The sequence below is a fragment of the Furipterus horrens genome, unplaced genomic scaffold (assembly GCF_987537825.1).
Source record: "Furipterus horrens unplaced genomic scaffold, mFurHor1.1.pri manual_scaffold_1, whole genome shotgun sequence".
NCBI classification, from domain to species: Eukaryota; Metazoa; Chordata; class Mammalia; order Chiroptera; family Furipteridae; genus Furipterus; species Furipterus horrens.
In genome coordinates this window covers 178,363,572-178,379,498 of record NW_028327171.1, presented here as the reverse complement: position 1 = coordinate 178,379,498, position 15,927 = coordinate 178,363,572, and the positions used below count along the sequence as shown (strand labels likewise).

Below are 15,927 nucleotides of genomic sequence, written 5' to 3'. Positions count from 1 at the left end.
AACTTAGAAAAGTCTGCAGCATGGGCCCAGGCTGGCTGCTTGTGTTAATTACTCTCTGGAAGGTCTTTGGGTTGGGTGCAGCAGGGTGTCACAGAATCATTGGGGTAGGGCGACAGTGAGAATGATGTTAGTCAAACTTGGCACCTGCCCACCTGTGCCTGCTGACTGTGTGGGGGAGGGATCAATGAAGAAACAATGCTGCCAGCTGGGACTTTAGTCTCAGAGAGAGCGGCCCCTCTAGCCCTTTCCCTGAAGCCGACAATTAATTTTTCTCCATATGTCTCAGGCATATTCATGGTGTTTTTTAAGGTGCTGTTTATTCTCTGGAGCTTAGGGCAAGTTTGGTGAGTGAGTCTGTGCTTAAGCGTTTTAAGAGGATGGCTGAGTCTCCAGTGAGCCTCCATCTCACTAGTTGAAGTTCCCACTGATTTTACAGCTAGATATTGTGGGGACTCTTATTTCCTGTACTGGTGCTCAGGACTGGGGGTCCCAGTCTGGGGCTGGAACCCTTCATTCCTCAGGGGGAACCTTGGCAGCAGAGATATTCCTCCTGATCCTTAACTGCCACATGTGGGCATGGGACCAACCTGTTTTGTGTCTACACTCCTCCTATAAGTCTTGATGTGGCTCCTTCTTTATATCCTTAGTTACAGGAGTTCTGTTCAGCTAGTCTTCAGGTGGTTCTCAAGGGTGACTGTTCTATAATTTAGTTGTAATTTTAATGTTTTCACGGGAGTTGGCGAGCATAGTGTTTACCTGTTCCATCTTGATTAAAGTCCTCCTGAAAATAGTTTTAAACTGGATTGCCAGTCTTTTCTCATAAACTGTCATTTTTGAAAAGGTCTGTGTCTATAGGTTACATGATTTTGTATGTTCTTTGAGATTAAGTAATATATGAAATTATTATGAATTGACTAAACTGCGGATTAAATAACCCCATTTTCATTGGACTGTAAATATTATACTTTATAATCACATCCTTTTCTCTGGAGCTCCCAGTCTTACCCTCACTGACTAATTTTTTCAAAGAAAATCCAGCTTGGTAAAACAAAATGTTTTCTGATGCTTCTGGTTTTAGCACAGGTTACTGACAAGAAAATTTTAGATAAAAGAGAAGATATCTCATGTCTTAAAATTCACAAGTCAGCGTTAGGGCTGACAGTGATGATGACTGACACTCTTTGCTGTTTGGTCCACTTTTTTGGATCTTTTAAACAAGATTCTTAGATTCCATGGCCAAACAAGTTGAAGTTGGATCCATATTGCAAAGTATCAAGTTAATTGATTTTGAAAAATTTCTTTTATCATTGTACTAGATATCCATCTTGTCAATTTTTTCTTTACTTTTTATTGTTTTTCACAAATAGAAACTTGATAACTATTTTCATGTTAAAATACTTACATAAAGATTTTAATAACATTACTGACCAATGATTTATTTAGAGTTTTTATTTTATCTACAAAGGTATTATGTCTGAAAATAGTGTTTTGTTTTGTTTTTTTAGTTATAAGGGTCATTTTATGAATATCTAGTTTTTATATACAGTAATTATTTACTTCTATATGCTACTTTACCCATATTTAGATCTTTCTGCTTGGAAGGTATATTATAAAATGATGAAAATTTATCTTTAGGTGGGAAAAACTGATTTCTTATATCTGGTATAAATATTTTTTCTTGAACAGCCAAATACACACTTAACAGTGAACCAATTAATTTCACAGCTGTGTAATAGACTCCATCTTGAGGTTCATCTCAATTTGCTAACTATTTTGGTAAAAATACCTCTAAAACTTAATAGAAGAAAATTCAAGTTCATTTTCTGGTGGTAACTGAGGGCTGACTGGTACACTGGGTATACTTTTTGTCTCTTTAACCTCATGGCACACAGGTAATGCTAACACTCAATATCTTCTCAAACCAAAGTGCTTATCAAAAACACTTACCAAACCCTTCTCTTATACAGGCCTCTATTTTACTCTCTTTTGTTCTTAAGTTTTTGGTCTACATTATATAAATTATCTACTGGACACTATGATATGCTTTAAAAATCATTTTATTTTTCTAAGGAAAGTAAGAATTGCTATATTAAGTATAAAGGTTTCAGTGTTTGTCTGGGTGAGGTGGTGATGAAGATTTGGAAATATCAGCATTAGTTCTAGAAAACACCTTTGACAGGGCTGAAGATATCTTTGCCAGCATTTTAGATCCTTGTTTGGAAACACTGGCCTTGGGAGTTTCTGTGGATAAAGCAAAAAAGTAATATGGATATTTATTAAGCATTTTAATACTACATCACACTACAGAATTGTTTTTTTAGAATTTAGAAATTGACACTTAAAATATAAGTATATATATGGGTTTAACATCATTTGCAAAGATTCTTTATTTTCCCATGAAGGAAACAGGAAGAATGGTACCTTCATTTTTGGACACTGAACATTGGTGAGGTCACACAACTTGCCTAAGGTCACAAAGTGGAAAGTGGCCAAGGTGGGGGATAGAGCCGAGCCTTCTGACTCTCATTGCATCATTATATCTATTGCACTCTGAGGCTTCTTCAGTCAGGTGTTCAAAAATTGCCTTTCATTTTCAAGCAGAAAACTCTCTGAAGAATCCTGATAAACTAAACTCACATGGAGAACTAGCTTTCAATTCTATCTAGTGCAGGTGTCTATTTCAGAGTGGTCAAGTGCAAGCAGAAGTGTATGTATCAAGATATTTCAAAGAGGATGCCTGAGGAATAGAATGGAGTAGAGTGGTCTAAAGCACTGCTTCTTATCATTGTCTGCTTAATAGAGTTACCTGTGGAAATTTAAAACTAATATGAATCCTTGGATCACAGACCACCAATTGACTGGAACCCCCTGAGAGTGGGGCAGATATTGATATTTAAAAATAAATACCCACATAACTCTAACATGTGAGAATCAGAGATGAGGATCTCTAATCCAAAAGCAGGGAGCAGATGCTACCATGTGTCTCAGAGGAGTACATATACTTAAGTTCTGCTGAGAACCCCTTTGTTTCCATTTGATTGAAGTGTATTTGCCATTGTTTCATGGAAATTTTTACAATCCCAGATTTAAAATTTCAAAATCTTGGCCACATTAGTGATTGACATTTTTTGTCCTCTCCCTTAAAAGTCGTAGACATTGTCTTGTTGTTTGAAAAGTTGTAGAAAAATGCTTGATAGTTTAGGAATTCAGATATTCAGATTTAAATTGAGATTTCATTGTATATTTTATATAAAACTAATCATGTATATTTTCAACCCTCCCCTCTCCATTGAGCTCCAAACTCAATATCCTATTGCTCATGTGACATGTCAACTTGAATATCTAATGGGACCTCAATCTTAACATCACCAAAACAGAATTTATGTGTCCCTCTCCTTAGTTACACCCATAGCCTCTCCTATTATACTAAATGCCTCATTCTACTATATGCTTGTTTTAGGCTCTTGAAAATACAGCTGTGATCTTCATGGAGCTTAAATTCTAGGAGATAGTTTAAAAAATAAAATAAAAGAACAATCAGGTAATAACAAATGCCAAAGAGAAAAAAAAGCAAAGAAGTGGAGTAGTTAGTACAGTACTGGGAATGAGGTTACAATTTCAAAGAATTTAGTCAAAGAAGACCTCACGAAGAAGGTGACATCTGAGTAAATATCTGAAGGTGAGGACTGAGCAATGAAGATAAAGGAGGAAGAGTACTCTCGAGGGTCAAGTGCAAGGGTCCCTGCTGCCTGGGGTGTTAAAGGAACAGCAATGCGATCAGCGAAGCTGGAGCAAAGTGAGTCAGAAGAGGTGGTTAGAGGTGATAGGGGACTGGGGTAACGTTCAGGTGATGTAGGGTTTTGCAAGCTATTGCAGTTTCTTTGGTTTTTGTCCCAGATAAGCTGAGAAGTACTTACTATCTGAAATTATCTTGTTTATGTTCTTACCCTTTGATGCTCTGTTGCAAGATACAATGTAAATTCTATGTGAGCAAGGACTTTGTTGGGTTTGTTCACACATGGGTTGTAACACAGAGAGATACCCAATAACTTCTTGAATGAATGAATGTAGAAATAAATGATTGACTTGGACAGCTGCAATACTGCTAAATATTAAACATGATGATTGCAACAAAGTAGGAAAAAGCAAAACAAACTGAATTTATGGGTCTAGACTGGACTCTGACTCAAAGTGACCTTGGATGAGTCATTTCCTCCCCCTGAACTTGAATTTCTTCATGCAAACAATTACGGAGTTTGTATTAAATAGTTTCTTTCTTACTTTAACAGTCTATGATTCCATAATACAAGCATCACATCAGTGATTATTGTGACCCGTTCTGGTTATGGTGTGTTCATAGAATCCTGGCATATTTACTGCTGTGCTACTATGAACCATTTTAATGAAAAGGATTTCCACTTTGACTTTCCATGAGAGAATATATTTCCTGAGTCGGTTGTATGTTTGAAATAGCCAGGGTAAACTGGTGGTTTGAGTTTGAAGGCCACTTAACAGTAAGCACAGCACTCCATCTGTCATACATGCTATCATTATTAGAACTATACTGATTCTCTGAGGATTCAACAAATAGAAAACCAAAGAAGTTCTCACAAGTATTCTAAGGAGTAGGTACTAAGAGGTTTAAAAAAGTGAGGTCCATACTAGCCATATTGTAATGATAGCAAATAAATTTAGCTCTGAAAGCCTTACCCTATATTAGGTACATTTTGGGAGGGCTAAGCACAAAGGAAGAATACATTTAAAAAAATTGTTAAATCCTAGTATCAGATAGAAACTATGGTATGACAGACCCTATTTTGTGTATATTTCTCACAGGAGCATGGTAAATGTAAATTCATAATATCATACCAGATCCTTGATCAAAATCATTAAAATCTTAATAACAATTCAGACAAGGCAAACTATGGCTTACTTAAACAACTGAGTGATATAGGACTAGATCATTTTTCTAAAAGTAGTTAAAACAAATGACAACAACACAGTATAAACTTTAGATTTGATAACTAAAAATTTATCAAAGCAGTAAACAAAGTTTTTTTTGAATACTTTCTCATTTAAGTAAATCTTACCTTCTAATTTTTTAGCATGGGTATCTGGAGTATGCTCTTCAGTCTCACTAAAACAGCAACAATAAAAAAGAGCATTTCATTTTCCATGTATTTAATGAATGAATGAATTACCAGTTAAACAGAAGAACAATCTGTCGGTCAATCTTCATATAGAAATAAACTTGAAATACTATATTGCTGACTTTCCAAATTAATAAATATGATTTCTAATTGACTTTTTTCCACTTTAAAAGTTTTGGTTTAATATAAATAGCATAAAATGTAACATTTTAACCTATTTTAAGTGTACAGTTCTGCGCTTGAGAACTTTCACATTGTTGTGCAACCATCACCATCAATCATCTGTAGAAATTTTTCATTTCCCCAAACTGATAATTTGTACCCATTAATTACTAGCACCGCATTTTCCTCTCTCTCCATCCCTTGAAACCAGTATTCTACTTTCTGATTTGACTACTCTAAGTATCTCATGTAAGTGGAGTTATGTAACGTTTGTCCTTTTGTGACTTATTTCACTTAGTATAATGTCTTCAAGGTTCATACACATTGAAGCATGTCTCAGAATTTCCTTCCTTTTTAAGGTTGAATAATATGCTATTGAATGTGTATAACACATTTTATTTACCCATTCATCCATCATAACCCTGGCTGGTTTGGCTCAGTGGATTGAGCGTCGGCCTGCGAGCTAAGTGTCGCTGGTTCGATCTTCCAGTCAGGGCACATCAGAGAAGGAAAACTCTGACTCCAAAAAACCTCCGCTGCCTTGCGGCATACCTCTTCAGGGGAAAGGCTAAGGGAGTAAACCCCGACAGAAAATCCGGAGCCGGAGTCCCTAAGGCAGTTTGACATTGTAGTCAACACCGGCAACTCCTGCGGCGCACCTGAAGCCAAGCTGTATTGACTTCGTCTTTCCCTTGGACCCTTCAGCTGCGAAGAGAGGGGGGGGTCTGCTGCATGGGCAACAGCAGACCCTCCATATCACCCTGCCCAGGCTCTGTAGCTTCAGCTTCACTGGAGAGGACACTCCAGCGTCATCGCAAGATGTCGATTCAACACGGGAGGAGACAGATACCGTGTCACTCCCGAGTCGGACTGCACAGCCATTCTCGGCGGTGCAGATAGACTCTTAAGAAGCTACAGCATCGTCTCTCGAGACGGACGGCTGCCGATGGGACTTCCCATTTGTATATATTTTCTCTGGAGCTATTGAAATCTTTTGTCTAGTTTTTAATCATGTTTCATTTGTTGTTGGTGGTGGTGGTTTATTATAGGAGTACTTTATATATTCTGGATATATCAGGTATATGATTTGCAAATATTTTCTCCCATTCTGTGGGCTGACTTTTCACTCTATCGTTGGAAGCACAAAATATTTTAATTTTGGAAAAGTCCAATTTAAAAAATTTTTTGTTGTTGCTTGTACTTTTAGTGTTATATCTAAAAAATGATCACCGCTTCCAATTGTGTATGGTTTTATAGTTTTCCTGATACCATTTGTTAAAAAGACTGTTCTTTCCCATTGATTAGTCTTGGCATGCTTATAAAAAACCATTTGACCATACATGAATGATTTGTTTTGGGATTCTATTCTATCCCACTAAATAGAAGCCTAGCTGTAAATTTTCTACATATGGCTTTTATTATTTTGAGGTAATTTTCTTCTATTCCTAGTGTGTTCAGGGTTATTATCTTGAATGGTTGTTAAATTTTGTTAGATGGTTTCTATGCATTAATTTACATGAGAATGTGTGTTTCCTTCACCCTGTTAATGTGTTGTTTTACACTGATTGATTTTTGTATGCTGAACTTTCCTTGTATTCTTGGGATAAATCACATTTAAACATGGTGTATTGTCTATTTAATGAGCTGTTGAATTTTGTTTGCTAGGATTTTGTTAAAAGGTATTTGCATCAATATTCAACAGGAATATTTATTTGTAGTTTTCTTTTCTTGTAGTGTCTTTGTCTCACTTCTGTATCAAAGTACTTTGAGCCTCATGGTTTGAAGATATTCCTTCTTCTTCAATATTTTGGGAGATTTTAAAGGAGGGTTGATGTTAATTCTCCTACTAATGTTTTCTACAATTTACCAGTGAAACCATCTGTTATGAGCTTTTCTTTGTTATTAGGTTTGTGATTACTGGTTTAATCTCCTTACTAGGTCTAGTTCTGTTCAGATTTTCTATTTCTTAATGATTCATTCTTGATAGGTTGTGTGTTTCTAGGCATTTATCTGTTTCCTCTAGGTTATCCAATTGTTGTCATAGAAGTGTTCACAGTACTCTCTAATAATCCCTTTTTTTAAATATAAAAAGTAGTTGTAATGTTCTTTCTTTCACTTATGATTTTAGATATTTAAGTATTCTCTTTTTTCCCTCTGGCAATTTAGAAGAAAGTGTCAATTTTGTTGATCTTTTTAAAGAAACAACTCTTGATTTCATGATTTTCTCTGTTGTTTTTTTAGTCTTTACTTTGTTTATTTATGTTCTAATCTTTATTTCCTCCTGCTAATTTTTTGAGTTTAGTTTTTTCTTTTCCTAGTTATTTCAGGTATAAATTAGGTTATTGTTGTAAGATTTTTAAACAAAGAACTTAGAGCTGTAAATTTCACTCAGCTCTACTTTCACTGCATCTCTAAGTTTCAGTACTATCTTATTTTCATTTTCACTTGCCTTAAATACTTCCGTCTTTGATCCATTGGTTGATTAAAAATCTGCTGTTTAATTTCCATGTATTTGTGAAATTTCCAGTTTTTCTTTTGCTAATTTAATTCCACTGTGATTAGGAAAGAATTTGTGTGATTTCTAGACATATATCTTTCTGGACCTATTGTTGTACTTGTTTTCTTCCTCAGTTTTCCTGATCTAGTTTTAAGTGTTTTATTTCCCAAGAGCCTTTATCATGGTTCTTCACAGGGCCTTAGGTGCTGTATTGTATTTCTCTGCCTAGAGTCACCCTCTTGCTCTCAGGTGCTTTTTTATCTGCATTGTTGCACACATCAACTAGCTTCTGTGGTTTCTAGGCTTAGATCCAAGTTAAGCCACTGCTCCCAATTAGAGCTTCTCTTCAAGTGAGAACAAAAACATTCCCTCAGAGTCCACAAGTTAGGCCAGAATACTGCAGAGTAGTTAAAATCTACTCTTTCCATCCCAAGGGAAGAAACTGGATATCGGGCTATTTCTACCTAACTGTGCCACATTATGTTACAGAGAGTGTTGCAAAAAATGGAAAATAAAAATCTGCGGGATTTCCTACCATTTTGAATGTGGCTTTTCCTTGATTGAGCATTCACTTGATTGCTGCTGCTATTTGGCTGGTTTCCAGAGCTCCTATTAAATTTTTTTATCAGTTCGTAGTTGTTTATTTTTTGTGTCCCTGAGTGAAAAAGAGCCTTCAGTTTTCTGCTATTTCATCATGTTCTAAATTGACATTTATTTGGTATTTTCTATGCCCTTGTCTTCATCATTGATATAAATAGTAGGAAGATGCTTGCATTACTAATCATATATGTTTAAATAACTATTTTACAGAAGTAAAAGGCAATATGGTTCAGGAATAAATGTCCCAAAATAGTGTTAGTGTCAGGGTCAAAAAGAAACAATTCCTTCATGTGCATGGGAACAAAATGTAACCAGGTATATTTTTCTTATACCCACTGTTTTCCCACAGCAGAAAATGTTAACTCTTCCAGCTTATGCATAGTTTTATAAACTTAAGCAACTTTAGATAAGTTTTAACTGTTCTAGATATACTTATTAATTAGATGTCAAGTCTAGATTGTACTTTGCTCTCTGTCCTCCAAAAATGCCACACCATCTAGACTCTGACCCTATAGTCATCCTAACCTCGATTATCTTCTCCTCATATAAATGGTATCCAACCTTACAGACCCACATCAAATTCCATTGCTTTCTAGAATTTATTTTGGTATGTGCTCAACTTACATGGCTCCCTCTCTCCTTTGGATACTTCTTATGAGCAGTTATAGGACTTAAACATTGAGTTACTTAAGAGATTTGAGCAAGAAGCCTTTGGTGAGGTGGTGCAAATAGAGTTGTGACCCAGTGATTATCTCCCAGTTAAAAACAAACAAACAGACAAACAAACATGCACTAGCAAGTTCTTGATCCAAGACACTGCTAGGCTAGACAGAATGCAAAAGCTGGGAGAATTAAATTGGGGGATCAAATAAAAGGGGAAGCTGTAGGAAGTATCTACAATAGAGAGGTCTGGGAGAGAAGAATAAATAAGGGATAAAGGGAAGTCTAGGACTAAATTCTTGCCCAGTCATTATTTTACCAAGGAAACTATTCTTCCTATAAGCATTGATATCATATCAGAGCTCTACTTTTGTATTGCTTTAATTTCATGTACCTGCCACATGAAATAAGATCTTCTTGGTTGTATGAAGATGAACTCATAATTCTGTGTAAAAAATAATATGTTGGTTCAGTAATAGTATTTTCTTCTTCCTGAAAAAGTGAAAACCAGGCATTACTGCACTCTAATTTACAATATGAGAAAATATTTTAGAGATTATTTGAAAGATGGATGAACCCTATAATTCTAATTAAAATATTTCTTTCCAATATAATTCTTTGGAATTGGCTCAGTGACAATGATCTATTATTATCATATTGGCGTTTGCAAAGGTTTTAAATACAAGCCTAACACAATGCTGAAGAATATAGTTTACCACTTTACTAATATTTTAATCATATCTTACTGAATTCAAAAATAAGAGGAACAGATATAACTCTGGTCAATTCAGAAGCTTGTCAGGTCACTCATTGTAACCAGTGCTCTGATCTGTTTGTTGGAAAATCATGTGTAATTTCATGGCCATATTTTTTATGAGAATGTCTTTATTTTAATGTTTATTGAGATCTAAAAAAGGCTACTATTATGGGGATTATTATTCATACAATCTATTTTAACTTTTGCTGTTACCCTAAAATAATTAAAAAATTATTATTATGTAAGTTTCAGGTATATAAGATTATAATTCAACATTTGCATACAATAAAAGCAATCACCCCCATAAGTCACTAGTTACTATCCGTTACCATACAATTGATCCCCTTCCACACTGTCACCAATCCCACTACCCTCTTCTGGTCACCACTGATCTGTTCTCTGAATCTATGAGATTTGTTATGTTTTGATCGTTTTTCTGTTTATTTTTTTTATATGTTCACATGTGAATGAAATCATGTGGTACTTGCCTTTCTCTTTCTTATTTCATTTAACATATTTTAACATTACATCTTTAAGGTCCACCCATTTTGCCAAAAATGTCAAGATTTCATTATTTTCTTTTTATGGCTGAGTAGTATTCCATTGTATATGTAACCACAACTGCTTTATCTATTCATTAATTGGTGGACACTTAGGTAGCATCTGTATCTTGGCTATTGTAAATAATGCTGCATGAAAATAAGGGTGCATATATCTCTTCAAATTAGTGTTTTCATATTCTTAAGATAAATATAATGAAGTGGAGCAGCTAGATTGTGTGGTTGTTTTATTTTTTATTTTTTGAAGAACTTCATACTCTTTTCCATAATGGCTGCACCTATTTACAGTCCCACAAACAATGTAAAAGAGTTCCCTTTTCTCCACATCCTCGCTAACATTTGTTATTTCTTTTCTTTTTCTTTTTGTAATTGAATTTATTTGGGTGACATTGATTTGCAAAACCATATGGGTTTCAAGTATACAACTCAATAAATCACAATCTACACACTGCATCATGTGTTCATCGCCCCAAGCAAAGTCTCTTTCTGCCTCCATCCCCCTCTTTGCCCACCTCCACTTACCCCTCTTTCCCTCTGGCTGTCACCACACTGTTGTCTGTGTCTATGTGTTATGAATATATGTTTTTTGGTTAATCCCTTTACTTATATCATCCAATCCCCCAACACCTCTCCTCTCTCATAACTGTTAGTCCATTCCATGTATTCATGCCTCTGTTTCTATTTTGTTCATCATTTTACTTTGTTCATTAGATTCCATGTATAAGAGAGATCATATGCTATTTGTCTTTCTCTGACTGGCTTATTTCAGTTAGCATAATAATCTTAAGCCCATTCATGCTGTTGCAAAAGGTAAAGTTTTTATTTTATTTTATTTTATTTTTACTGCTGAGTAGTATTCCAATATGTAAATGTACCACGGCTTTTTTATCCACTCATCTACTGATGGGCACTTGGGCTGCTTCCAAATCATGGCTATTGTAAATAATGCTGCAATGAACATAAAAGTACATATATTTTTTTGAATTAGTGTTTCAGTTTTCTTAAGATACATGCCCAGAAGTGGGATCACTGGGTCAAAAGGCAGTTGCATTTTTTACCTATTCAATAATAACTGTTCTACAGATATGTGGTTTATATTTGCATTTCCCTAGTAACAGTGATGTTGGAGATATTTTCATGTGCCTGTTGGTCATCTGTATATCTTCTTTTGAAAGATGTTTATTTCAGTCCTATGCCCATTATTAATGAGGTTGGTCTTTTTAAAAATTATTTTTGAGTTGCATGAGTTCTTTATATTTTTGGGTATTAACCCCTTACTGGATGTACAATTTGCAAATATATTTTCCCATTCAGCATGTTGTCTTTTTGTTTTAATGATGGTTTCCTTTACTGTATAGAAGATTTTGTTTGATATGGTCCTTTTTGTTTATTTTTGCTTTCATTTTTATTTAATTCCCTTGTGTTTGAAGTCAGATCCACAAAAACATCAAGGCTATGTCAAGGAGCTTGCTGTCTACATAAGAATTTAATTGTTTCAGGTCCTACATTCAAGTCTTTAATCCGTTTTGTGTTAATTTTGTGTATGGTGTAAGATACTGGTCAAGTTTCATTCTTTTGCATGTGGCTGTCTAGTTTTACCAACACCATTTATTGAAGAGATTCTTTTCTCCATTATTTGCTTTTGCTTCCTTTGTCATAAATTGCCCACGTATGTTATGTGTTTATTTATGGGCTCTCAATTGTGTTCCATCGGTCTGTGGGTTCACTTTTGTGCCAATACCATACTGTTTCAGTTATTACAGCTTTTTTCTCTCTATAATTGATTTCTAGTTTTATACCATTGTGGTAAGAAAAGATGCTTGATAATTTCAATCTTCTTGAATTTATTGAGGCTTGTCCTGTGGCCTAACTTGTGATCTATCCTGGAGAATGTTTTAAGTGCACTTGAGAAAAATGTGTATTTTGCTGCTTTTGGATTGAATGGTCGGTGTATGCATATACAGGATGGGGAAAATAGGCTTACAGTTGTGACTACATGAAACAGAGTTTATTCTTACATTTTTATTTATCAACATTATTTTCATACAAAAACTGTAAGCCTACTTTTGACCCATCCTGTATGTATTCATCTGGTCAACAGTGTTATTTAAAGCTGATGTTCCTTTATTGATTTTCTGTCTCAACAACCTATCCATTGATGTAAGTTAAGTGTTGAAGTCTGCTATTATTACTGTACTGCTGTCAATTTCTCTCTTTAGGTCCATTAATATTTTGGTACTCCTATTTGAGTTCATATATATTTATAAATGCTATGGTCTCTTGCATGGTTGTCCCTTTTAACATTAGGTAGTGCCATTCTTTATCTTTTATTACAGTCTTTGTTTTAATGTCTGCTTTGGCTGATATGATTATAGATACAGAGCTTTTTGTTTTCATTTGCATAATTTTTTCTATCTTTTTACATTCCCTTGTTAGCAGCATATAGATGAGTCTTGTTTTTTTAATCCATTCAATCACTCCATCTTTTGATTGGTAGATTTAGTCCATTTACATTTAAAGTAGTTATTGATAAGTATGTATTAACTGCCATTTACCCTGTTTCATTCTTCTTTTATTTTCTCTTCCCTGTGATTTGATGGCTTTGTTTAGTGTTATATTTAGATTTCTTTCTTATTTTATTTTGTGTGTTTACTATAGAGTTTTGTTTTTTATGGTTACAGTGAGGTTTACATATAACATCATAAATATAAAACAGTCTAGTTTAAGCTGTTATCAACTTTAATTGAAACACATTCTAAAGCTTTATATTTTTACTCATACCTTGTTTTCTTTTTTGATGACACTTTAGTTAATTTTATCTTATTATTATTATTTTAATGTTTATCCTTGCTTTGAGGATGATCGATGCACTATTTTTACTGTACTTTTATCTATTTCAGTGAGATTTTTTACTTCCATATGTCTTCTTATTATTAATTAGTGCATTTTCTTTTCAGTTTATAAAAGTCCTTTTAACATTTTTTTTGTAAGGCTTGTTTAGAGTGTTTACAGATGATGAACTTAGCTTTTGTTTACCTGGAAATCTTTTCATTGCTCCTTCAATTATGAATGATCACCTTACCAGGTAGAAAATTTTTGGTTGGAAAGTTTTCTTTTCAGCACTTGGAATATGTCATAACTCTCCTATTTGGTCTATAAAGTTTCTGCTAAAAAATCTGGTATCCTTATGAAATTTCCCTTATGTGTAATAAGTTGTTTTTTTCTTTCTGCTTTTAAGATTCTCTGTTTTTATTTTTTACCATTTTAATTATAATGTATTTTGATATGGCTGTGTTTGGGTTCATCTCATTTGAAATTTTCTGGGATTCCCAGGCCAGGATGTCTATTTCCTTTACCAAGTTAGGGAATTTTTTAGCCATTATTTTTTCAAATAATTTTCAATTCAAACCTATACAATCTGAATTTGTGTGGATCTTTTTAATTCCTCTTACCTTGGCCTACCTTCTGTTCACATCCTACTTGTATAAGTCTCTGTACATATAATTTTCAATGGGTATTTACTAATTAAAATACAAAAGTATTGAAATCTATTAAGTGATATATATATATATAAATATTAGCTTTTATTTCTCTTACCTGGTTTCCATTTTTCTGTTTTCCTTGGGCTTCTAACTAATTTAGATTTCTTTTCAATATCTGCTTTTCCTCAATTGAGTTTTATAGCTTAATCTGTTCATTATTTCTCTTAGTCTATAAATATTACCAGGCTTAGGAAAAGACTAAAACCATTTAAGTATTTTTTCTGCCTAATTAAAGTACAGTTTGGATGGAATTTCTGAGGATCTCTACTCTTTCCATGAATATCTGGTCACTTACAATCATGTTTCTCACTCACCTTATGCTGTGAGTTTTTCTCCCAAAAAGAGTCTGTTACAGCCATGGCTGTTGAACAAGTAGGTGTATCAAGTTCAGCAACAGGTCTTTTAACTTCTATCTCCTTATGTTCTATTATATGATTTGAGGTTGCATGGGTGCTTTCAATATTTGTTCTCATGGCTTCTTTCACTTGATCTTCAAGTTCTCCTAAGCATTCTTCTTTAATAACTTCTCTTAAAACAACTTCATACTCATCCGATGTTAGTTCCTCTTTTATGTTACTTTCTGAATTATCTTCAATATCATGAGCTACTAATCGGATGAGAAGATCTTTTTTGTTCTGCACGTCCTTTAAAAGCTCCACCTTGGTGATATCAGGCTTCCTTATATTCTGAAATGAATTTCTGCAAACAACCTGAAATTGAAATTACAATGACAAATGCCTCAATCACTTTTCCTGTGGTTCTGTTGTAATATAACTATGTTAATATGATTTCTAGTTTTAATTAGGTAATATTATCTTCACATGCCACTCACTTGTATGTTAGCAATGTTTTAGGAGAAAATAAGTGAAAATTATAAGAAATATTTTGTGTCTATCATTTCTTTTACACAAAGAGATCATATTAATCCACCATAACTTACTTCACAATCTAGAAGGTCTAACACAATTCCTATTTTCTCAAACTTTATATTTTGTTGCATCATAATTTACTCTTTGTACATTTACTGGTAAAGTTCTGTGACAGAAGTAGACATGAAAATGTATTTTCCTAAAATTCTAGATAAGAAATCATAGAGAAACCTAATTTTTTAAAAATAAAAATCTAGTTATTATCTAATGTTGACTTATGAAATATGAATAACCAAAATTGTGAAGGTTTTTGATTTTTTCATCCATGTCCTTCTACTCTGAACCTTTGGACACAACCTCACCCCCCTAGGCAAATTAAATTTCCATTTTCAATGACTAAGGCAGTTTAAAGACAACCATAATTCAAAGATAGAATTTTCCCACTTCTGTAGCCTTCAATGATGCCACAGAACTTCCAAGTTGACTTAATAATCATAGTCCTCAACATGTTTTTATAACATGGTAAGCCAGTTTTCAGAAAATGCTGCTCTAAAAAAGTAATTCTATTGAAATGAAATGTAGACACCTGCCTCCTTAAGAAATTAAAACAGTCAATTTTGATTTTCTGTGTTAGTGGAGGGAACCAGTAGTATAGAAGATCCAAAATCATTCTATATGGCTTTGAAATTGGTTACTATATATGATTTTTAACTTTTAATTAACAAGTTTTAATGGTTCATTTTTTGTTGTAATTTTCCATCACCATTTATCCCCCCCCTATACCCTCTTCCACATCCATAATGTATATGCCTAGTGAGATGGGAATTTATAGTACCTCAAAAAGAAAATAAAGCCTTGAGATGGAGCCAACAAATGTCTGGGTTCTTTGATCTAATTTACTATTCTTTTGTCTCTTCTTTTATGGGGGAGATAGACAGTATTGGTACCCAGATTGGTATAAATCACATATCTTAACAGAGTTTGCTACAAGGGATGGCCCCCAAGAAAATAGAATTGATTTATAAAAAATGGCACATTTATTCTTTTATATTTAAACTTCAGTCACCTGCAAAGCACTCTCCATTTGATGCAATATACCTATCATGGCATTTTTTTCCACTGCTCAAAAA

The 15,927-nt window shown here is 34.0% G+C and overlaps 1 protein-coding gene across 1 annotated transcript in view; it reads right to left on the bottom strand.

The window, feature by feature from the left end:
- Positions 1–2,104: 2,104 nt before the first annotated feature.
- FSIP2 (fibrous sheath interacting protein 2) overlaps positions 2,105–15,927 on the bottom strand; it is a 77,095-nt gene continuing 63,272 nt past the window's right edge. Inside the window, exons 19-22 of the mRNA XM_090287853.1 lie at positions 14,243–14,638; positions 9,464–9,561; positions 5,091–5,137; positions 2,105–2,241 (exon numbers count right to left, since the gene is read on the bottom strand). Coding sequence (XP_090143979.1) covers positions 2,105–2,241; positions 5,091–5,137; positions 9,464–9,561; positions 14,243–14,638 — 678 coding nt within the window. The remainder of the gene's footprint in view (positions 2,242–5,090; positions 5,138–9,463; positions 9,562–14,242; positions 14,639–15,927) is intronic.